Consider the following 26,472-nt stretch of genomic DNA (forward strand, 5'->3'; position numbering starts at 1 on the left):
CAAGAGATAGAAAGTATTATGATATATCAATAAATAATTTTGATTATATTAAATTTAAAAGTTTTTGCACATACTAAACTAATGCAGGTAAGATCACAAAGGAAGCAGAAAACTGGATTTTTTAAAAATAGCAAGTATCTCTGCTAAAGGACTCATTTCTCAATATATAGAGAACTGTTTCAAATTTATAAGAATACAAAGTAATTCCATAATTGATAAGGGGTCAAAGGATATTAGCAGGTAGTTTTCAGATGAAGAAATCAATGCTATCTATAGTCATATAAAAATGCTTTAAATCACTATTGATTAGGGAAATGCAAATTGAACAACTCTGGTACACTAACACACAACTATCAGATTGGTTAGTATGACAGAAATGTAAAATGGTAAATGTTGGAGAAGATGTGGGAAAATTGAGACACCAATTCACTTTTGGTGGAATTGTGGAGAGCAATTTGGAACTGTTCCCAAAGGGCTATAAATCTGCATACCCTTTGAGCCAGCAATACCACTACTAGGTCTATATCCCAAAGAGATTTAAAAAAAGTAAAAGGATCTATAAGTACAAACATATTTCTAGCAAATCTTGTTGTAGTGGCGAAGAATTGGAATTTGAAGGGATGCCTGAACAAGTTGTGGGGTATGATTGTAATGGAACAACCCTGGTCTTTCTAGCTTCAAGGGCAGCTCTATCTATTATACCTTGTCTACTTCTCACAACCACAACAAGATGATGTCAGAGCCAAGATAGTGGGTAAAGGCAGCAATCCATATGAACTCTTCTGACATTCCCTTCCAAACAACTTTTATTGTAAATAATTTAAAAATCTTAGTTACATGTAAAGAACAATTTTTAACTTTTTTTTTTTTTTTTACAAATTTCAGGTCCAAATTCTTTCAATAGGGCAAGCAATTCAATAGAGTTTATTCATGTGCAATCATGCAAAATATATTTCCATGTTAGTCATGTTGTGAAAGAAAATGAAGACAAAAAACAACCCCATGAAAAAATAAAGAAAGTGAAATTAGTAGGCTTCAATCTGTATTCAGACTCCATCAGTTCTTTTTCTGGGGGTGGATAGCATTCCTTTAGAATTGTTTTGGATCAATGCATTGCTGAGAATAGCTAAGTCATTCATGGATGATTATTTTACAATGTTGCTCTTACTATGTACAATGTTTTCCTGGTTCTTTTCACTTCATTCTGCATCCAGGTTTTCTGAAATCATCTTGCTTATCACTTCTTATAGCATAATAATTAGCACAATATAGCACAATAATCTCTGATATAACTGGCTATATGATCCTGGGCAAGTCACTTTATCTCTTAGTGATTAGGCCAGAGATGTAGCCTAACTCACTACTCCAACTCCAGAACCAAATTAGAAATCTTTTGTTTTTGACCTTTTTTTTGGAGGGCAATTGGGGTTAAGTGACTTGCTCAAGGTTACATGGCCAGTTATTTTTGTGTGGGTGCCGAGTATCTGAGGCCAGTACTGATCCCGGGTCTCCTGACACTGGGGCCAATGCTCTTACTCACTGCACCACCTGGCCACCCCTAACAATTGGGGTTAAGTAACTTACTCAAGGTTACACGGCCAGTTATTTTGTGTGGGTGTTAAGTATCTGAGGCCAGAACTGATCCCAGGTCTTCTGACTCTGGGGCTGGCTCTCTTACTCACTGTGCCACCTGGCTGCCCACACACGGCTAGTTTTTGTGTTAAGTGTCTGAGGCTGGATTTGAACTCAGGTCCTCCTGACTCCAGGGCTGGTGCTCTATTCACTTCACCACCTAGCCGCCCCTCCAGAACCAAATTAAAATGCAATTGGGAAATATGTATCAAAATAAATAAAAATGTGGGGCAGCTAGGTGGAACAGTGAGTAAGAGCGCTGGCCTCAGAGTCGGGAGGACTCGGGATTGGTTCTGGCCTCAACTACTTAACACTCACACACACACACACACACACACACACACACACATACACACAAACTGGCCGTGTAACCTTGGGCAAGTTACTTAACCCCAATTGCTTTAAAAAAAATTTAAAAAATTAAAAATAATTAAAATGTAATATAACATATACAATGCTCATATGTAATTTTCTAAGTCAATATGTGGTCAAGAGGTATTCTCATATATGGTTTAGTGACCCCTTTTCTATTTGAGTTTGACACTACTGATTTAGGTAACTTTTAAAGATTATAAACTTCAGAATAGCTGCTTATCTACATTGTCAGAGGAAGTTTCCTTACCTGGGAGTTTCCTATAGCAATGAAATCATGGGTCCAGTCGCTAATGCTTGTGGAGACCAATATTGTAGCCATATCCACAGTAGCAACTCAATAGCTAGTGATAGCACTGAATTTATTCAACCTCTTTTAAAAACACTAGATTTTTTTTTTATCATTCTATCCGTAATTATCACCTCATCTTTCCTATTCTTCCCTGGTGTCTTCCTCTTCTCTCTTGGAGGTTTAGGGGGAGAGGAGAGAAAATTTAAATGGCTACACTTTCCTTTCCTACTTCTCATCTTAATAGGATGACAGTCAGGTTGGTGTTGACCTTTATAGTAATAAGAAAGTTTGGCAGAAGAAAAGATAATGAGTTCTGTGTTGTACATGTTGAATTTTACGCTCCTCAAACAAACCATTTGAGATGTTCAGAAGGTGGCTAGTTATGTGGGACAGGAGGAATACCAGGGTTGGATATATAGATTTGGTAATCATTGAGATATGATAAATGAACCTATAGCAGCTGATGACATCATCAAATGAGGTATTATGGAGAGAAAAAAGAGAGTCTAGGATAGAGCCTTGAAGGATATCCAAGATTTCAAGCAAGATAAAAATCTAGCAAAGGAGACTGAGGAATGGCAATATAATTAGAAGTAGGAGTGAGTAGTGTCATGAAAATAAATAGAAGAATTAGTATCTATAGGAGATCAACAGTGTCAAAGACTTCATTAAAGATAAATACTGAAAAAAAGACATTAACTGTTTTCATATATCTTTAGAGTTATTGTGTGGGAGAAATTAGACCTGACCTCAGAGGACAAAACTAGAGTTAGTGGGCTGAAGCTACAGGGAGGTAGATTTTGAGTCTATATGTGGAAGAACTTTCAAACCATAAGAACTGCCCTCAATTGTAATGAGCTTCCTAGTTTTTTAGTAGAAGCATTAGTTAACTTCTCACTATTGGTGGTTTTAATCAGAGGTCAGATAGGTGAATGCTATTAGTTGGCTTTGTGGTTTTCGGCTGTCATCATTGTTTCATTTTTTCAGACATTTTTTCTTGACTCCATTTGGGGTTTTCTTGGCAAAGATATTGGAGTGGTTTGCCATTTGCCATTTCTTTCTCCAGCGCATTCTGCTAATGAACTGAGAGAAACCGGATTAAATGACTTGTCCATGGTCACACAGCTAGTAAGGGTCTGAGGTCAGATTTGACCTCAGGAAGATGAGGCTACCTGACTTCAGGCCTGGCATTCTATCCACTGCTGCCCCTGGTTTGGGTTAGACCAGATGATATCCAAGATTCTTTCAAACTCCACATTTCTGATTCATAATTTCTATCCTGGGGCATTTTATAAGATTTATGATTCATAAGGACATAGCTAACCTTATGAATAAGCTATATAGATAGCTTCTTATGTGGTTTAATTTTAAGGGCATAGAGAATGTAATATTCTCCTCAAAATAGTTCACCTCCCTCTGTTGTTATCTGTAGAGATCCATTCTTCTGATTCATGTTTTTGTCTTCTGTTAAGATTTTCTTACAAAAGGTATCACATTCACTGTTATCACTCAATTAGATCTTAGTGAAATAAGATCTGGAAGGCATCCTAGGGATCCTCTGGTCCATTTTACAGAGGAGAAAAATAAAATCCAGAGAAGAGTTGTGAGTTACTCAAGGTGAAACATATGGCAAATAGCTGAACTTGAACTTCAAGTCTCCTTTGTGCCCATTTATCAAATTATTTTTTGAGAACTACTTTTAATGATGTAGAAATGATGAGGTCAATAGGTTATCAGAGGAGAGAGAGGGGGATAAGGAAAAAAATTAACAGAAGGGGAGAAATATTGAAATTAGGTACTTCATTATTTTACTTAACCCTTGACCTGATTAAAATTGCATTCCTATTATATACGCCATAAATAAATGATATTTAGTTACTAACCTGTATTTGAAATAGTATTTGTCTTAGGTATGGGGCATTATACATTTGGCCAGCATTGCTGCATTGAACAAGATTTTGCAGTTTAACTGCTAACAAATTAATATTCTGTACTTTCACTAACTATGCCCTATGGTCCTAGAATTGTGTTCATTCCTGTGGGCTTTCAGTGCATCTTTTGAGGCTGTTTTCCCTTGGCTTGGGATGAGTTGTCAGTTTGATATATGTCCCATTGAAATATTCCCATCATTGATTCTTTCCTGTGAGGTCCTAGCTAGTGGACATGAACATGATAAGGGAATGCAAGGGTCTGAGTATTCAAAAATGGTCTAGTGTTTGACATAAACAAATTGAACATACTATACAGTTACTGAAGATGATGGACTGAGGAAAGATTTGATAAATAACACAAACACATGACATTTAACTGCTTCCTAAGAACCTTGCCATGCAAGTATGAGTAGTCACACACACAATCTTCATTATTGCTGCTATTAAAGAGTGCTGACTACATATTAATCAAGAAGTTGTTTGCAATCATTTTAGTCAGAGCATATATATGTATGTGTATGTGTGTGTGTGTGTGTGTGTGTATATATTTTCCAGGATATATATATATATATATATATATATATATATATGCACATATATTTTACCTATCCATCCATCTATGTACACACATATATGTATACATATAATTTCTAGGATACACATAGCCTGGCAACTAATTTGGAATATAAGCAGAGTAAATAATGGATAACTTGTATGAGAAGAAGGTTTTTCCACTGAAATCTGAATGAGAAATTGAAATTGTCAGATTAAAAAATCTGGATATGATTTGTCTTTATTCTCTCCTTTCTTCTTTGTGTGATATTAATAACAATACTTTATCACATTTGAATAGTGTGCTTGCAGTTGATAAGTTCATATTCTTTATATCATTGACCTTCACAGTAACTATCTGAGGTAGGCAGGCAGGTAGTATTATCCCAGTTTTATAAAAATGAGGAAACTGAGACAGTTATCATGATAAGTGATATTTACCTAGATCTTTAAAGATTGCAAAGCACTTCCCAGGCATCATCTCATTTGAATATCACAACAATGCTAAGAGCTAGACACTATAGACATTATTATTCCCATTTTATAGATGAAGGAATGAAGTTTGTGAGAAGTCTTGATGGCTGCACGTTAGACATGAGAATTAAAGCAAGTCTTCTTGACTCCAGCACACCATTCAGTGCATATTATACTGTGATTACTCATAGTCATAGAGATAATTAGTCTAGTACCCTTTTCACAATATTACTCCATATGCATTCATGATTTTGATCTCATAAGACAAGATGGAGGACTTCAATGAATTACCTATTGATAAATAAAGAGTACTACTGATGTTGATTATGGGAGTCCATAGAATGCAAGTCCCTTAAGAGTAGGGACTGTTTCATTTTTGTATGTATATACACAACACAATGCAGAGTTGGCACATAGTAGGTGCTTAATAAATGCTTGACCTATATAAATATATTTTCTAGTTTTTATGAAGGCTAAAACTTTTTAAAATTGAAGTCACAGAATTTATGAAAAACATGATTTTGAGGTGAGTAGAATAATTATTACAAAAGTAGATTCATGAGAAAAATCCATTTGGACTCCAAAAAACAAATATTGATGCCTTAAATTTCTATGTCACCCCTGGAAATTTGATATTGGAGTGAGATCTGCTAAGACAATGAGAGGATAATTTTGTGCTTATAAAATTTAATCAATTGGAGCCCTGACATATGGGCATTTTTACCATCTCTGCCAATCTATCACTTATAGTGGTTTAACTATAGCAATTTAAGGGATTGTGTCACCTCTCTTAATGATGTTCTGGATTTTGTCAAGGTTTCATAATGATTTACATAATCTATATGAGCTTAATCTAGATGGGAGCTATATTGTCTATATCAATAAAATAGGTACATTTCTCCTATGAAGGCTTTTTTTTCCCTTAACACATAGTCATATTATATGAGGAATACAATTCTGTTGAAGTTTGACAAAAGCACACTTTCAGGAGAATGTTATACCAGTAAAAACAACAAAGCTTATTGTTCTGATATTCTGTTCATACCTCAAATCCCTGTGGTCTTCCTAGACTCTCTTTAATATGTTTCCATGCAACAAGAATCTCTGATACGGACAAACTTGTAGCCTTGACATCTGTAGGAGCAGCACTGGGTTCTGTATTAAGAAAAGTAGAAATAATAAACCTCCATTGGAACAAGTCATCACTGTCACAGTACTGCAAGAGAACCTGTCGCAGACTTTCTGCATTTTACTGTACTGATTGAAATAAAATACCATACTTATTACAAAATAAAACAAGAAACAACCAACCAAAAAAAAAACAACAACCATGAGATTAAAAGAATGATCTTTACTGGATTGCTACATCTATGTCATGTTTCATCAATAACTTCTCATTGGCAAGTTTAGGAAGGCAAATTAGAGTCTCATTTCCTTGCATTGGTCGATGAGTCACACATTGCACAAACCAAACTAATTGTTGAACTCATCTGTATCAGGGAAAGTATATTTTTGCCAGCAGACTTCTCTGGTTGCAGGGAATAGGATTCTCCCTGTGGTCTTTAATTTACACATACAGTTCATTATTTGGCACCTGAAAATCATCAATAGAGAGGTGTTGTTATCAGAACATCAAAATGATGCCATGCTTTTATGTTTGTTTATTTTTTTTTACTAGCAAATCAGGTATGGGCATCAATAGGAAGATTTTGAAAGCTCTAATTAATTAATTAATTCAACAATTTTGTGAACTAAGGAACATGGAAAATTCTCTCTTTCTTTACAGGTAGAGAACCCGAAACTCAGGTTGTGTCTTTATGAACTTAAATCTTTTAATGGAACTCACTAGGCCAATAATTGGTCAGGTCAGTTACATAACCACTTTGAGTGATACTTTTGAATTGATAAGGATGGTTTCTTTGATGTTTGACTTTTTCATTACTCTAAAATTCCTTGATTTATATAAAATTATAATATAGGGATCTATATAATGCTAAATGTGAATTAGGCATTAATAAAGTGTAGAATCATAAAGTTACAGACTTAGACCTGGAAGGAACCTTAGAGGTCATCTGAGTCAACTTAATCACATCACTAGGCCCTCCACAGGTCATTGAGGGGGAGTGACTTGACAAAAGTCACAGAAGTAGCAAGGAATGGATCCAGGATTCAAATTCAGGCCCCCTGATTTCAAATCAGCACAGAGACATCCAATTTTTAACAAAATGACTCACAATAATATTTTATTAAATAGAAAAATTATCTAATTTTTAACTGATCTATTTTGTAAAATTACTTATTTTATAAAAAAAAAAGTAATACACAATCCACAATCTTTTTTTTAGGAATACATCTATGTTGTGAAATAACAGCTCCCTTTTCAAATTGTACATGTCAGCACAGTCATCCAGAGGATGCTAAATTTAGGAAACCTCATCACAGAGAGTAACAGTGCTCACTCATTGAAGGAACTTAAATGTTTGTGGAATTCAATTGTATCAGGCAGAGATTCAGCTGGTTGAAAGCAAACAATTCAGTCATCAGTTGATTGCTTTCTCCTTACAAGAGGAGGAGGAACATGTTTGACTTTGTCCATCAACTAGCTGTCTACTAACTGTCATGGTATAACACATAATCTTAGTAGTAGGGCCCACAATTAAATTAATTGTTTTTCAATGTCGTACCCAGTAAAATATTTCTTCTCTATCAGATCCAAAGAAATATGTCATGAATCATGATATTTTAAAGCTTGGCACTGACTTTTAAGACATGTCTATGTTGAGTGGGAAATAATCCCAAAGGTCTCAGTGCTGCTGCACAGACCTACCCTTTCATTCTTTCTTACATTTTGTGACCTTTCTCAATAATTTCAGGAGAACTATGATTTCTGAATGGCATCTGTCAGTGAGCGCATTTTGTTTTGGTTATATTCTGTATGAGGAACATTGAATTTCTGGTTCTGCTACTACTACAATGGATACCAAGTGTATTACAAACATGCGTCAGATTGAAATGAGAAAATAAAAGCCAAATTTTAGTTCTGTCAACACAGAGTCAAAAATAATTTAAAAATGTGTGACAACCTAATAACCATTGAAAATGCTGATGACCCCCAGACACCACTGCCAAGAGCTCAGGCTGCTCTGTGTAAACTCAATGTGGTCTATAGAAAACCTCCAGGGATGAGTGATCTCTAAATTAGACGGTAGCACTTCATCACAATCCTCAAACATCATCAAACAACATTTTCTTGTGATTGTTCTCTTTTCTACTGATGGGTAGCTACAGATTGATCTGGAAGTCCTGTAAAAAACCTTCTACAGTTTTCTGTGTCAGCATTATCATCAGTTTAGATAACTTATGATCATTGATACAGAGAACTCCTGGTAAAGACCCCCCTTCACCAATATAGATTGACCTCTACTCTGTAACTTGTTAGAGAGTTATCTGACAGCACAAGTGACTTGCTCAGGGTCACACAGCCTATATATAAGTGGTTTCTGAGGCTCTCCTTTATGCCAGGTCTTCCTGACCCCAAGTTTGGCTCTTTCTCCACCACTCTACCTTGCTACTTTTGACTTTCTGCCTTATTTATCTAAAAAAAAGTATGACATAAAATCAGGCCACACTCAAAGAAGCTAATTAAAGAGGTTTTTCAAAAGTAGATGTTAGGAAGTTCGTTTTATATGATTAGGGCTTTCCCTGTGGCAAAGTCCAGAATAAAACCACATCCTATTCCAAATCAAAAGTTTTTGGCAAACATATTCTCATAGATATCATTTGTCCTATGCCTTGGATAGTCATTTCTAGTTGGCATAATTGTGATTACACTTTCTTCCATTCTCTGAATGTGTTACTTAGCATCGTTGCTGTTTTCATGCTCCTCCCCCCCCTTCACTATTTGTGCATCTTTTGGCAGAAAAAGCACCTTCTACTTGTGGTCCATGTTTAAAACCCTGATCAAGAGATCTACAATGTTCCCTTTAAACAAGCACAAGCAAATAAACAAACCTGTTATTTAATCACTTCTAGATTATTCCCTCTTACTAGTAAGTGAAAGGAAATGATGGAGTTTTAAAGTGAGTATATCCTGATCCACAGTATTTAAGATCTGATTCCTTCTAACAGGAATCTTGTTTTGAATATGATTTTCTATTTTATAACTATGCTTTCGTTTCTTAGAGTTCAGTGCTAACATGTGTGTATTAAATTCTTATTATTATTTTTATATTTTAAAAGCATTGTGTCATTGTTAGAGAAGATTACAGAGGGATTAATAATTTTAGAAGTACAAAATAGGTGGTTGCGAAGCTGGCTTTTTTTTCTTATAAAAGTGGGAATTATTTCTTAGAGTTTTCACTAATGAAAATGTAAGTAATTCTCAAACAGAAGCAAGGTGTATGTGTGTGTGTGTGTGTGTGTGTGTTTTAAATAAACTATTTTCAGAAAAAGCAGTCATTTATTTTAGGGCTGCTGGGCTCCCTATTTGGACCAGGTGCCTGTTAATCAGTTCTCCCAAAAGCAATTTCTGCTGTCCCTCAAGCTTCCTGGCAGGATCTAAATGAGCTGAAGCCCAATTGAAGCAACAGAAATGTAGTTTTTATTTGTTCAGCCTTTCCTCAGTACACAGGCCTATTTTTGCCCAAACGAGAATCTTCACTATGTTAGAAATGGCACCAACCATATTGCTTCCTGAAATTTCAGTTGTGCTACTTTGGTAAGTGGGTGAAAATTCCCACCAGAATAGAACTGACAAAAGAGTACCTAAACTTTGGCTATTGCTTTGGGTTGGATTTATCTGTTCTCTGTAGATGCACAGAATGGATGATGGAGATCTCTCACCCTTTTACCCCATTCCCAATCTTTTTTATCTGAGGACTAGGGGAAGCACATTTTACTTTTCCTACTCTTATTGCCCAGCCTCTTCTCAATAATTGACAGAAGAGTAGCAAGATGGTGGAAGGAAGAAGAAAGGAGAAAGAATGCCTAAGATGCTTTCTTTCCTCTTTTTCCTTTTTTTTCTTTTGTTTTTCATTCTACCCTCATCGTCTGATCCCTTGAGATCTCCTAGACTTCTACACAACTCTTTCTATATTTTTCTGGGAATTGTCCAATCAAAAGTAGTCTGTGTCAGTAGTCTAGCCTGTATCGAATTGTTTATACATCTTGGGGAATCCCATCAAATTTTTGCTGCTATTTTCTGGTCTATTTCATCATTCTGTACCAACCTGGCATACTGTAGTCTCCTTCAGGTTCCCTCATATAAGTTTTCCTTCTATTCATAGAATCTGATTTAAAGCTGGAAGCGACTTCAGAGGATATCAAATCTATTTTAGGACCTGAACATAGAGGCCACTTTCTCATTTTACAGAAGAGGAAACTGGGGCCGAAAGAAGTCCAGTGGCTTCTTTACTTACATAGGTAAGTGTTCAGAGGTGGATTTAAACTCAGGTCCTCTGACTCCAAAGGCACTGCGGGTTCTGTTATACCACACTGCTTTCCTGTTTTACTGATTCTTAAACATTATCATGGGTCCCACCTGCCCTATTATACTTGATATGAATAGAAAGCATCATAGTATGTTGGTACAAGTTTGGGAGTATCTTTCTTAGATTACTTTGGGCAAAATTGTTCTAAATAGCAAAAAAAGTCTACCTTTTCTACCTTATCTCAGTCTATTAGGGTCTTACACATAACTCTCATGTAGAAAGAAAAAAAAAATCTAGATTTTGAATTTTAAAAGGCCAGTGGATCATCAGTTCTGGTTGGTCTTCTCAAGGTGAAAACTTTGAGTGTGAGCCTAGTAACAAGATCTATTTGTTGACCAAAGAACTAGCTAACTTTAGAGAGACTTATCACCCATAGTTTGGTTACCAGGTGATGAAATATTGGCTGCATCAATTCAAGACACTATCTACAAAGGAATGAAGGGGTGGCTATTTGCATGGGTAGAGGGACTGCTCAAAATGATGAAATCAGATTTTTTAAAAATCCTGAAGTATGAAGATATTAATTATCTGATAGATGGCTCCTCTATTTCACTTTAAGATTTGGAGTGGACAGGCTGATTGATAGAATTCAGATTCTGTTAGATTAAAAGTTTTAAACAGCATTACCATGTTCATGAATATAAATGATACATTTGTAATAAGTGACCTAGCAGCTGGAGTTCTCCAAATAATATGGGGGGATGTGCTTGCAATATTGATTACACATCTGACTTCCCAGGGGGGTTAGCAGCATTAATCAAAGGAGAGTTTAATAAACTTCTTAGTAGAAGGGTTATGATTTCATTATTTAAAAATTCAGTGAAGACAGATGTAGTTGAACTTTTACAGGCACTAATCCAGATGGATCATCTGGCAAAGACAGGAAATTTATTCCTTGTATTTTACAACTAATATGCCAATTTATTAATTTTCAGGTTCACATAAATCCCACTGAGCCTAGTTTCAGCTAAAAGCTGATCCAGAGAATAACACCTCATGAATGTGTGGTTTTAATTTGAGCTGCAGAGGCTCTATTTATGAGGATGTAATTGCATACCATTTTTCCTAAATGAAGAACTAGGCTTTTTAGTTTAAATAAAAAAAGAAAAGTAGCACACGCTCCTATGCAACAGAAAAAAACACATAAGCACAAAACTAAGAATGTCAGAAATAAATTCAGAGTGTCAGAAAATATTTCAATCTATGGTACCCTCAGTTCACTGAAATATTTTTTTTCTCTTTTCTCACCAGCCATGGTCTGATCCTGTACTGTTTTTCCTTGTAAAAGGAAACTCCTTGTGAACTATGTAAAAATTGTGACTTAAGATTGACTTTTATGTATTCCAAAAACAAGAATCATATGAGGGTTTGACTTTCTACCTTGAACTACCTTTTGGATTGTTCAGCCATTTTTACTGTTTGCAAACAGAACTTTGCTATTAGGAAAAGAGAAAGAAGGAAAAAAAGATCATTTTTCCTTAGGGGCCTAGAATCAAATTCTAGGTACTGCATGTTGGCATTAAAAAAGTTTAGTTTTGGCTTGGTATAGTTTGATGTGCTCAAATCTGTCATACAAAAGTAGAGAAAGCAAGCTGTGGTAAAAGTTGTGGGCTCAGATGTCTCTTTTGACATATTTGGGTATAACACTCTTAGAGTGATGTGATCTCCCATCAAAGTATAACTTTGTTTTTGTCACCACACTAAGATCTATATTTATATATTACACACATATTTATACACACACAATTTGTGTATATGTGTATGTATGTGTGCATGTACTGATGGATTAGCTTTATCAGCTATTCATCTGAATGCATGTTATAATATGAATAATAGGCAGTCTTTATCTATTTGTTTCTCTCTGTGTGGATACTTAGGTTGATTTCTTTTTGTTGCTTATGGATTGAAAGAATTTAGGATGTTCAAGGGCTTGAGGAGATCAGAGCAATGTTATTTCCAAACAGATACATTTGGAAGTTCTCATCATCTATAGGGAAACCCTTTTTCATTTGAACTTTGTTTTGGATATCCTTCTTACTGCTGATAAACACCTTTAGAAATCATATATCTCAGGGCAGCTAGGTGGTGCAGTGAGTAAAGCACTGACTCTGGAGTCAGGAGGACCTGAGTTTGGTTTCAGCCTTAGACACTTAACACACACACACACACACACACACACACACACACACACACACACAAAACTAGCCGTGTAACCTTGGGCAGGTTACTTAGCCCCAGTTGCCCTCCAAAAAGGCAAAAAAAAATGTATCTCCTCATTTTATGATTTGTTTGGTGTTAACAATCAAAGTTGTTGCTTCTTTCAAGAAAGTTTTATGGTTTAAAAATACACAAGGGAGACAGCTTAGTGGAGAAAAGTGAGATGATTTTTGTTATATTGAATCCTTGCTTTTCCATAGTCAAAAAAACCACAACAACTGTGGGAGCTTTGATTTCTATAGCTCTTAGTCAATTATCTGATTATAAAGATGTGATCTGCTGGAGACTATCACTTGCAAAAGTCTATGTTTTCACTTCTTGTGCCTTAATTAAAGATTCCCTCAACATGTTTAAACTATTTTCATAAAAATTTTTGTAATAAAGGAAAGTAGTCATGGTGACTGGTAGTTGTAGATATTTTCTCAAACTTTTTTTCACTAGAAATAACATCCATAATATTTTTAAGCGTTTGTTATCCTCTTGTATTTTGAATGTTTTCAAAATTGATTTCTCAATAGTCTAAAACTATGTTGCATCTAACAAGAACCCCATTTCTGTATACTTGGCTCAGGGATCCCCTTCCTGGCTTTCTTTTTCTTCAGGGCTCTTTCTGCTTCTTGGTATAGAAAATTGGGTGTTGTGATGTTAAAGATCAAATATTAACTCCTCTGATAGAAATATAATTGGTTGGTTTTACAAATCTTTAAAAATTTCCATCTATTTTTCCCCTTCTTCCAGTTTCACCCTTAAATGTCTTTAATATGATTCAGCTTAATAAGGTCTCCTGTTATGCTTTCTGTACACTTCATCTTCCTTTCACCACTGTTTGCTATTTAATGATTACATAATGTTCACCATCCTCCTCTGGAAGATTTCTGGCCTTGACTTCTGTGTCTTTATCCTTGGCAAGAGGATCAGGTACTTGCTGGCTGAGGCATCCTACCACTTCTCTTGGTTTTTTTTGTTGCCAGGATTGGTTTATATCCATTAAACTTCCTTGAGAAATGATGATAATCCATGTCAATATATGTACTTTTAGCTATCATTTGGGGGCATCAATTGATTGCTAAGATGGTTCAAGTTCGAATTTGTTTAATTGATTAACTTATTTAATATCATCTCATTTTTATTTATTTTTTTATTTTGGCATTAATTTGGATCTTTGTACTAAAAAGATGATGGTCAAGCTGTATTCAGGGGGCCTATTTGAAAATATTTCCACATTATTAATCGGTCTTTTCCTGTTTTTATTTATTTATTTTTGGTTATTCAATTCTAAGTAGCATTATAAGATCATAGGTTTAGGACTGATAGGGATCTCAGTGGTCATCTATTCTAGCTCCCTCATTTGGCTTGGCAATTGTCACAGAAAAGTGATTTTAACTTATGATCTCTGACTCTGAATCCTGCTCACCTAATCATTTGTGTATGTGTGTGTGTGTGTGTGTGTGTGTGTGTGTATGAGTGCGTTCACGGGTGTGTATGTATTTGAGATGTCAAGCATCTGCCAACTCTATTTTTAAAAGAAAGAAAAGCATTCATAAAACAGAAGTATGAGACATCTATGCAACCTAAATGTATTTAGCGAGTTTCATTTCTTTTTTCTGAAACATATCTTCAAATTCACTTTTACTGACTTGCCCTGCATCCAATTTGATATCAAAATCACCAGATATTAAAATATATGTTGATTTAAATTAGAGGCTTTTATTGAATTTCCATAGAATTTATTTACCTCATTATCTTCTGTAATGGATATTGGTACAACATTGTCATCATCTTCATATTCTTATTTTTATATATGCTTGTCATAAGCAGGGAAAGGTGAAATAACCAAAATATCCCTTGACATGGGCTTATTGTTGCCTTTGCACATACAACAGAGCCAACTCTGTCAATGCCTGAGGGCCATTTTGTATTTTTAAAAATTTGTTTCATGGGTATTCATAACTAAAGAATTCATCCCCTACAGGTAAGTCAGACTGCTGGTGATCCTCTCTGTGCTTTACTAAGCTGGTTCTTAAAAAGTAGACATAATTTGTTGGTAGGACCAAGAGAAGTTAAATTACTTTCTGAAGGTCACCTCAGGTACTCATATTCCAAATCTATAAAAGCACTCTATCTCTTGAGCGTAGTGAATGAAATGAAGCATTACTCTAACCAGAGTGGCTGAAAAATGTGTGGACTATGAGTACAAGAGAATCGTTTATGTGAATATTATAGCATAAAAGCAATAGGAAAATATTATCTGTTTGTCTGCCCAGTATTATGTTAGTGAATGCAACTACTGATCAAAGAGTGTCAACTTGGACTTGCCAGAAAAAAAAATCAGGACCCAACACCATAATTTTTGGACATTCTTTTACATAGGTGGAGTTGATGAATCAGATGATGCATTATCCTGAAGTATACTCTAACAAAAAGGAAAGTCTTTTGGATTGGAAGTGTGCATATTTTCCACAGAGATTTGCAAAGAAGTCTCCAAAGGCCAGTTGCTTCCAGTTTAAGGAGAAATGACATTGAAAATCATGACTACTGAAGTAATTCAGTTTAAAGTAAAGATTGACAAGGAATATGCAATTCTAGAATTTCATAAAAGCTCTAGAGGAACCACACTAAGCATGTTCACCAAAGTCCCTGACTTCATCTCATATGGCCCTAGGTGGTGTAAGTGTGATAAGTAAGAAACAATATGCTACTTGGGTAAAACACCGACCTCAAGCAAATATTGTCTTTTTTCCTTTGAATTTTGACAAGCTAAACAATATTACTTATTATTGATGTATTTCTACCTTGGAGATCTCTGGATCATAAAACTGTAATATTACTTTCTTGGACATTCCTTTTAAGCTACCCAGAAACTCAAAGAGGTGAAAAGTGCAAGGCAATAGGATATCTAATGGGCATGTCTCCCTTATGTCCCATATCCTTCAGATGCAAATCAAACTGATTAAGGCCACAGTGGTTCTTGGTCCTGATTATTCTACTTCTCAGCTCTTCATGTAGCTTCACAGCAGCAGTGCTCCTATTAATAAGCTTTCTGTTTCTGCCTCTAAGTGTTGCTATATTTTATGAAAATGAAAGACAAAGCTTACATAGATGAAAAACTGCATTTGACCCAAAACTGAAACTACTTTTGTTTCCAAAAATAAGCTCATTTGGTCTGGGAAAAATCACAATGTTGTTCTCTCTTCTATTTTCCATTACAGAAAAAAAATATTTTTGTGGAAGACAAATAATTCTCTTGAGCAACTCAAGTTTCATTTGTGTGCATTTATGTTCTGTGATTGGAGAGGTAAATAAACTCAAATAGTGTTTCCTATTCACACATGAACAGATAATGGCTAAAACTAACTTTCAAAGGCATTCATTTTTTCATTCTCTCAAGTAGGGCAGGTATGGGTAAAATTAAATTTGCATTTTATCTCTAACCTATTTAGAAGAGCTTGAGCGTCCCTTTTTAATCTTATAGATTGATACCACTGTGGCTTCCTAGAATAGAAAGGAATCAGCTTTCTCTTCGATGGTCTCCCAAATACTCTGATGTAAAAACTGAGGTCCCAGCTATGCTTTTGCTATCTCCTTTTCACTCCACCCTCCTGAAAAAAAAATTACACCAGTTTTAGTCACATAAGAAGGAAAGCTGTGAATGAAGAAGTGGAAATAATTCCACCCATGCTGAGAAAAGGCAGAGAAGTAGAGTATCAAATTTGTCTCCCATACATTTTATCAATTAAGAAATACTTATTGGGGTGACTAGGTGGCTCAGTGAATAGAGCACTGGCCCTGGAGTCAGGAGGACCTGAGCTCAAATTTGCCCTCAGACACTTAACACTTACTAGCAGTGTGGCCTTGGGCAAGTCACTTAACCCCAATTGCCCTGCCTTCCCCCCTCCAAAAACAAATAAAAAAAGAAATACTTATTGAAAGCTTACTGGTATGCCAGACACTAGTGTAACCTTATGGAAAGAATACCCAGACTCACCAATTCCTTTTAATTTACTATGTCATATTCATGGATTTGGATGAGAGTCACACAGTGTGGGCAGACAACATTATCTGAAGGTGGAGGAAGTACCCAGACATAGGAATCATGAATCATTCTAAGTCCTTTGAATATATATTTCATAACTATATTCCATACTAAAAAATCTGGTGTGATCTGTGACTGTCCCTTTCTTCACTATTTCTGATCAATCACCAAGCTATGTTTATTCTTCCTTTGTAATCTCTTCAATTAACTTCTCCTCCCTGACACCTTTCTAATTCAGTCTTTTATCACCATATGCTCATGTTTCTCCACTTTTGTGACACCCCAGGTCCCAGGGAGTAATATTCAAATAAATTGGCATTCAAGGACTTCACAATCTGGTCCCAATTTACCATTCCATACTTTTCCTACTACCTACCTACATGATTGATTGTTTTGATTCAAACTATTCTATTCATTGCTCTTTCTAATGGTTTTGAACATTCCTGCTTTGATGACTTTGTGTATGACATTCTCTTGGACTAGGGTGGTCTCCTCATTTCTCTTATTGAGCTAAATCCCATCCATCCCTTTAAGGGCTCGGGTTCATGCTCCACCTGTTCCAAGAAGGTTTCTCTGAGCAGCTGAACCTGAAGGACTCTTAATTAGGGACTTCTATAGTACTTACCAACTGTTACATTCACCTGACACTCATTTTATATTGCATTTTACCATCAGTTACTTTTGGAGAGGAATTTGACTTAGTTATACTATACTATTAACTTCTTAAGGACGAAGATTATCTTATATTTCTTTGTGTTGCCCACTGATTCTAGGATGGTATTTTGAATGAAGTAGTACTCAGTAAAGCTTTAAGGTTTGCAAAGCCTTTTACATATATTATTTCATTATATCCTTATAACAACTCTGAGAGGTAGCTGCTATTATTATCCTTACTTTGCAGATGAAAACACTGAAACTCAGAAGGGTTAAGTAACTTGTCCAGGGCCACACAGATAGAGTCTGAATCTAGATTTGAACTTAAGGCTTCCTCTTTCTAAGCTCAGCACTTTACCCATTGTCCCACCTAGGTGTCGCTGGGCTGGTCTCTCAAATTCTCTATTGTAAAAGTTGTAGTTTTAGCTATGCTAATGCTTTATTTAATTGATTACCTGAATGGAAAATTTATTTTTGACTGATTTAGGTAGTATTCCTATGTAGTAAAAACAAAAAAGTGCAAGAGAAATATGGAAACTGACCTCCCTCTGCTGAACAGATGACCACGATATTGCTGAAAGGTCCATCCCCTTTGTTATTGTATACTCCAACTTTCACCTCAAAGGGAGTGAGTGGAGGTACACTTTCATCTCTGTAGATGAACTTGGAAGCATCTGACGAAGTGACCATTTTTTCTTTCCAACCACGGGTACCATTGGGTCTAAATGCCACAATGTAGCCAAACCCTTCTCCATTCTGAAACTCTTCCGATACTGGCTGAAGAAGAAAAGTGCAATTAGTCATCAGAAACATTAAGTACTTTTACACACTTGAGGTTTGCCATGAATCTCTTAAAACAGTGAATTTCTAAAAAAGAAAGAATCTAGTACCTTGTAGCCCCTGGGAATCTAGCACAATGCAATGCTCATATTACATAATAACAAATATGTGTAAAATAAAAAAAGAAAAAAAAGAACTTTTGAATATAAGAAGCACATTGAAAACCATGATGGCATAATTGCTCAAAAGTGTTCTGCAAAATCAAAGACTTCAAAAATAGTATCTAAAAAATTCAAATTCAAATAAATTTATTAATCTTCTATAATCCTAGGCATTTTTTTGATAACACTTGGTTCTTTTTTCATTTTAACTATCTAGTACTGACATCCCTTAAATTAAAATATTATTTTTCTCCCAATTAGTTGTACCATAAGATTAATGTTGCCAGGGTCCCAGGTTCCAGTGGGCAAAATTAAATGGTCATTAAATTGGGAAAAATTGGTTCCATTTACTAGCTTTAGTGTGGTCACTCTCACAGCCATTTTAGGATTAGATGTCAACATAATACCTTACAATCTATTCTTTCTAGTGTTTAGTTCTGTGTGTTCTATGAAAGTGTGAAGAGAACTGTATCATTGGATTTATTTTAAAACTTTTGCTTATATCCATGACATATGTAAATGTGTTCAAATGGGGTTTTGCACCAGAAAACTGAAATTTGGTTAAAAGTGACAGCATGTGGTAGAAAAGAAGTTATAAAATACAGATGACCTATTTAATATAGGAGAGATGCTTTCTATATGGAGTGGTGAATTCTTATTGTGATCGGAAAAATGACATCTTATTCACTTTTTTAATGGTAAATAAGTCTTGATCAGTTTTGTTTAGATATAGAGTCCAAATACTCAGTTGGTTAAGAAGTTTACATTTTGATAGACTTCAGAGGCAAACTTTAAAACTCCTGAGCTCAAAGAAAGCAGACACAGAACTCCTGAAAGAGGGAGGTGCTCTGTGGAAAGATTCTTAAGAAGGCAAAAAGTTGGAGCAGCTAGGTGGTGCAGTGAGTAAAGTGCCGGCCTGGAGTCAGGGAGGACCTGACTTCGGTTCCTGCCTCAGACACTTAACACCCACACAAAAAAACTAGCTATGTAACCTTGGGCAAGTTACTTAACCCCAATTGCTCTCAAAAAAGAAAAAAAAGAAGGCAAAAAATTCTAGTATAAGTTGTACCAACACTTTGAGAGACTGTTAGGGGATAAGATCAATTAACTTCTTTAGAAAACTCTAATGCTCCTTAACTAAGCCTGGGTTTTGATGTTCCCTTTCATTTTACTTCCAAAAGAAAAAAAATCTCTCTCTCTCTCTCTCCACACACATGTACATACACACAAATATACACATAAATGTATGTGTGTGTATTAAAATTATTTATATTTTGATAATAAAATATTTTTCCATAAAAGTAAATGAATGAAGAGTATATATCTACTGTTTCCTATAAGGAGCACCTGAAGATACATAGATCTCAGATTTTTAGCTATGAAAGGATGCATGCAGAAGGGTTAGAGTAGCAATATCAGGCATATCAGACCAGATAGACCAAGGTTCTGGACAAACCTCTGAAAAGTTTTGCCCAGCTAGCTCCAAGTGACATCATATCACAATATTGGAGAAAAATCACCTAGGTAGCTGCTGTGAAAAAAAAAATGAAAAAGCTCATTTTAGTCATCGTAATTGAGGTGAAAGCTCCAAATTGCTGCACACCCTCATTTGAAAAGATGAACTTTCAGGTACTTTGTATGGGCCATATTTTGGTGGGGAAATCTTCATCCTCTAAAAATTCAAGATAAAGTCTAATGATAGAGAAACAAGCTTCCTTACCTCCCAGGCTATCACTAATTCATGCCTTCTTCCACTTCTGCCACTTACATTAGCAGGAGCTGTCTTTGGAACTATAAATAAAAAAAGGTTGGTGGGGGGGAGGAGAAAGAATACTCGTTATTTAAACTTGTTTACAATAAAGATTCTGTGGTTCTGTTCAAGTTGAGTCTAAATAACAACAATAATAACATGCCTTTCTATTTCTGCTTTAAATGTTTTAAGGTTTACAGTCAATCAAGGAACATTTATTAAGTACCCACTGTGTGCAGGTACTGTGTTAGTTGTTAGGAAAAAGAGAAAGTTAGGTGAGACTGTTCTCTGACCTCCAAGAGCTTACAATCCACTAAAGGTACGAGATACCAAAAGAAATAACTCAGAGTGCTGTAAGATAAAGACATTAGAAAATTACAAATTGCCATGAGGGTAGAGTATCATTAACAATCTAGTAGTTTCCTAGAGGCTTCCTGAGGAAGATAAGTAGTAATTCCACAAATGAAGATTCTTATGAAGCCTCTTCCTTACAACTCTTAAAGGTAAGTAGTGCAAATATTATTATCTATACTTTAAAGAAATCAGTTCAGAGAGGTTTCATTTATTTTCTATAATTACACAGCTGAGCTATGATTTAGCTGAGATTCAAGCTAAAATCACTGTTGTACTATTGCCTATCAAATGCAAAATATACCGTTCTGAATTTACTGTATAGTTGATATTATGATATTATGACCTATCTAATATTTGTTTATAGCATTTTGCTAATGAGACAAAAGCCATATTATAACCTTTTCTTGAGTCTTTTCCAAAAGCTGACTTCATTCTAAACCTACTATCTTGCAAATGAATGATAAGAGGAAGAATTGGGTGAGATAATGTATAGTCCAACACTAATCCATACTCAAAATTAAAAGGACAACTTACTCCTCAGTCCCCACCATGAGTAGGTTAACAGTTTCAACTTCATTTTTGAAGGGCATCAAATATATATACTCCATGCCCAAAGAGTAATGGAGAAACATGTGGCAGTTGTAAGGAGGCCAAATAGTACACCAGCACCAATGACTCTGATGTATGAAACAGAGAAAAGGGTCTAATAAGATCCATCCATGATCTGAAAAGATGGTGAACTGATCATTCTGCAAGAGTAAGGGACAAAATCTAGACGAAAGAGTCTGAGTGTTGTCTTGGTATCCTTGAAATATTAAAAGGTATAGAGAAGATTTCTAGTATACAAGCTAGATGCATTAAGGAAAATTTATGAAAAAAATATGGGCATAGATTACACAGAATGGGTTATAATCTCCCTCTGTGGAGATAGTACTCACACAGCTGAAGTCACAGAACCACTGAAATTATAAAGGACACATGATGCACAAATATAATGAACAAATATCTGGAATCCTTGTGCTTTTATTTTAGATACTTCCATTGATACAATTCAATATTTTAATCTATGACTTTGGGAAAAGTTAGAGCTTAGTAACAGAAATTCATCAATGCTCTTTTGGAATGATGGAAAGAGTCTTTTTCTCTCTCTCTCTTTTTTAAAGCATTTATTAGCACTGTTAGAGAGGGAGGCATAGGAAGAAATCTCCCTTTCCATTGCATAGTGAAAATATGACCAATATTAAGTAACTGATATATTTTTAGGGTAGGTAATAAGCATTTATTAAGGACACTATATGTGCCAGGTTGATCCTGTTAACAACCTTGGGAGGTATGTGCTATTATAATTCCCATTGTACAGTTGAGGCAGAACAAGGTTGAATAACTTTGCCCAGGGTCACAAAGTTAGGAAGCCTATGAGCCTATAGCTGAACTTCCTTACTTCAGGCCCAGTACTCTGTCCAATATGCCACCTACATGCCTCATTTTAAGAGAAACGTCATATAGTTTATAATTTTCCCAAGATTAAATATATGTATATGTGTATATATGTGTGTATACATATACATACAAATATATATGCTTTTTAGAGGGGCATTTGGGGTTAAGTAATTTGCCCAAGGTCACACGGCTAGTTTTGTGTGAGTGTGTGTGTGTGTGTGTGTGTGTGTGTGTGTGTGTTAAGTGTCTCAGGCCAGCTTTGAACTCAGGTCCTCCTGACATCAGGGCTGGTGCTCTATTCACTGTGTCACCTAGCCACCCCCAAGATTAAATATTGTAGAAATTCTTTTAAGATGTCCTACAGAGCATAAACTAATAGAATATCTGATTTTCTACCTAGCATGTTTGTATTGTATTTTGTCTTATGTCTTCACTAAAGAAGCAATTTAAGGTATATGTGTATGTAAACATACATATCTATATCTCTATGTATGTAGATATATACATGCATAACCACATATACATATACATGTGCATGTATCTGTGATTTTATCTGTATAGGGAATATCATGAATGGCAACCCTTCTATAACTTTCAGTCTTAGAAATGTTGTCCAAGCAGTGGAAGGTAAATGACTTGCTAATAATTTTAAAACTAATGTGGACCAAAGGCCAGACTTTTTAGACCAAAGGCTCAGATCTTTCTGCCATTAAGATTGGCCTCTGTAACACCTGCTCCCTATGTAATATACCCCATATGTAAACCAACACCCAACCTAGGGTGGTTGTATGATTGAAAAATCTATATGGAAGCCTTTAAATGGATTTCTAGTGAAAATTAGAATAGAATGTTCATTTTAATTTTTTTTGGCATTACGATTCATTTAATTAACTCTAAATTATTCTTGCTAAAACATACCTTTCAGTAATAAATGTGTCAAGGTAAAAGAGGGCTAATTTTTACAGTGTCGGTATTCATACCAACATTTCCCAAGGCATTTGCTTGAGTAAGAGTTTGTGCCTTGATTAGAACCTGAAATAAATTGAAATGTTTTAAAATTTTCGACAAATTTTACATTTTACCCAGGGAATTAGGCCTATCATATATTTTTTCCGTGTTAAACTGTCTAATCAAGGTGTAATACTTTCCATAAGCAAATAATTACCCTTAAAATAGACATGTAAATAGCATCATAATTTCTAAATCTGTTACTTGTACTTGCCTTATTTGGATGTTAAGTAGTAGTCAGTCATTAGCAGTAAAACATAGGAAGCAAAATGTGATTTCTTTTACTTTCAGTTCTACCTATAATGAAAGTTTAGTCAAAATGATAGTTTTTTGCTGTTGAATATTATAGGAAGGAAAGGATTAAGTATCTGCCTAAATTTCTTAGGTTTCCCTGATTCTGGCAAAAAGAGTTGAAAATATAGAGATGAATTAATTCTCGTATTGTAGCGTATCAGTAAGTGGCAGGGATACAAAGGAAAGCAAAAGATGGTCTCTGCTCTCAAGGAATTCACAGACTACATGGAAGGGAGCTAGGGAGGTACTGGACCCCTGGGGAGAGGAGGACAGTAATTGCAGATAATTGTGTGACAATGACCCTTCTTACAAAGAAATGTATGTTGGAAAAATATCACTCTAGAAAAAGAACAATATGCTCACAAGTATGATTCTTTAGGGATATCACAAGGGATAAGGTGCTGGGCCAGAAGTCAAGGAAGACTTCTCTTCCTGAGTTAAAATCTGGCTGTGTAACCCTGGACATCACTGAACCCTGTTTGCCACAGTTTCCTCATCTGTACAATGAGCAAGAGAAGGGAATGGCAAACCACTCTAGTATCTTTGCCAAGAAAACCCCCAAAGGGGCCACAAAGAGTTGGACAAGACAAAAAAATGACTAAACAAAAACAATAAATGTAAATCTTATAAAAGTTTAAATTAATCATTGACTTAGGTTGATTTATTTTTTTCCCTTATACAAGATCACCTGCATTTTTTAATGTATGATCTACCTATATACCTCAATATAAAGGCAATATAAAGACAAAGTGAAGTACTAACCTTAGAGTTAGGAAAACCTGACCTCAAATTCCACTTCTGAACCTTAGTATTAGTTTACTCTGGTGAGTCCCTTAACTTTTTGTGCCTTAGTTATCTGCTTGGGACTTATCTGATAGAGTATAAGCTCTTTGAGGGCAGTAACTTTTCAATTTTTTGACCAGGCATGGTACTTAGTAAATGCTTATTCGTTGATTGACCTATTAAATCATGGACCAGTAGCCAATTTGCATTGGTTCCACACACATACACAATCAGTCATTCATATCTGTGTATCTGAATGGTCACCTCCTCTTGTGGCCCATCACAACATGGAAAGACCTTGGCTTCTCAAAGGCTGTGCCAGTGCGCACAAGCAGAGAAGCATAATGTGATTGTCAGCTGAGGACTATTCTAGCTTAATGTGGAGAGACTTATCATCAGAGTGTTGGTGATTGGATGAAGAATCTTTTTTTTTTTTATTTTGGCCAAAGAAGTTCATGACATTCTCTACTTTGGCTGGAGAAGTTTGCAATCTATGTCAGTAGAGGGAAGACTCCCACAAATCTGATTATGTGTGGATTCTTAAAATAGTAGAGTAAGTGAGAGTTATATTTCAAGTGAGACAAAGGGAAGGGTGATTGAAGGTTTGGTTAGTGTCATTTAGATTTTCATGGACATTCAGAAACTACGCATGGTCAATTCAATTAGACTCAATTTAACTAACATTTGCCAAGTATCTTCTTGTTCTCCAATGACCTTACAACCAGCAAGCTATAACATTCCAGATAAGTAAACTTATTGTAATTTGAAGGGCCTTTCGGGGATAATATGTACTTAGGATTCACTAATACTAAATTTGATTTTGGTATACATGTGGAAAATCAAGGTACAATAGTTTTAACAAATCTAATCCATATAGTTAAATACATTTTGTTATTTTGGTCATGTCTGACTCTTTGTAACTGTATTTAGACAAAGATACTGAAGTGGTTTGCCATTCCCTTCTCCAGCTCACTTTACGATGAGGAAACTGAGGCAAACAGGGTTAAGTGATTTGCCCAGGGTCACACAGCTAGAAAGTATCTGAGACTGGCTTTGAACTCAGGTACTCCTGTCCCTAGGACTGGCTCTCTATTCACTGAGCCTCCTAGCTGCCTCTAAGTATGCCTGTTGATTCAGTCATTTTCAGTCATGTCCAACTCTTACTGTACATTTATTAATGGTTAATTTTAAAATCACACTATAGCCTGTTCTCTGTTGTTATGCTGAATATGGTCCACTCCTCTCTGTTCTGACAAAATGCTGCATCTGGGGGGCACCAATGCAGTTATCGGTGAAAGCCATTATTCCTTTCTTCTTGGAGCAGTCTGGCAACTTCATTTGAGAGGATTTTCCTAACAGCATCGTGGAGTGAGAACCTACTTAAATGAACAAACGTTAAAAAAATAAACCTGTCAAAGGAGTGAATCTCTTTAGCAAACTGTAAAATATATAGTCACACAATGAAACTTTTTCAAATGAATAACTATTAAAAGAATAAATGTGTCAAAGGAATAAATTTCCTCTCCACTGCATGAAACCACAGAATGTACAGCTGAAAGGGAACATTTTCAAATGAAAGACTGTTAAATGAAGAAAACTATTAAAAGGAATCATTTTCCAGACTCTGAAGCTACTCTAGCAATTTTACACTTTAGCATTGCCTTTATATCTCAGCATATCATTTTTAAATGATATTGATATTCTCATAAAGAATAAATTCACTCTTACATATGATCTACCTGGATGAATGACTATTAATTACTGATAGAGATGCACATGGTTATTTGGTATGAAAAACACAGAGAAGTATTATTTACCTTCTACTAGAGCAGGAGTTCTTAACTCTTTTTGTATCACAGATTTCTATAGCAATCTGGGGAAAGCTAAGAAGCCTTTCTCAGAACGTTTTAAATGTATAAAATGAAGTATATCAGATTACAAAAGAAACCAATCTATATTGAAATACAATTATAACAATATTTAAAAAAAAACTTATGGATCTCAAGTTTAGAACCCCTAGGATATCTGTGGAATATGGAACTTTGCAACAAAGTAGGTATTAGTATCACCAGGAACAAAATAGCCCTAATGGAATGAATGACCCTGATTTTCCAGAGACCAGGGCATAATGTCCTTGTGGAGGAATATGGTTGGCCAATGGAGAAGATACTTCCCCTACCTGTGCCTGAATATAGTAACCATAAGAGTCATTACTGTAGGGGCAGTTCAGTGGCACAGTGAATAGAGCACAGGCCT

General features: G+C 35.4%; 1 protein-coding gene across 1 annotated transcript in view; it reads right to left on the reverse strand.

Moving 5' to 3' along the window:
* The window catches only part of CNTN5 (contactin 5), a 1,715,246-nt gene that overhangs the window by 46,683 nt on the left and 1,642,091 nt on the right, over positions 1–26,472 (reverse strand). Inside the window, exons 19-21 of the mRNA XM_069080670.1 lie at positions 20,308–20,378; positions 18,189–18,423; positions 6,299–6,408 (exon numbers count right to left, since the gene is read on the reverse strand). Coding sequence (XP_068936771.1) covers positions 6,299–6,408; positions 18,189–18,423; positions 20,308–20,378 — 416 coding nt within the window. The remainder of the gene's footprint in view (positions 1–6,298; positions 6,409–18,188; positions 18,424–20,307; positions 20,379–26,472) is intronic.

The sequence above is a fragment of the Petaurus breviceps genome, unplaced genomic scaffold (genome assembly GCF_028583685.1).
Source record: "Petaurus breviceps papuanus isolate PSGF00001 unplaced genomic scaffold, PetGlider_PUasm1.0 91133, whole genome shotgun sequence".
Lineage (NCBI taxonomy): Eukaryota > Metazoa > Chordata > Mammalia > Diprotodontia > Petauridae > Petaurus > Petaurus breviceps.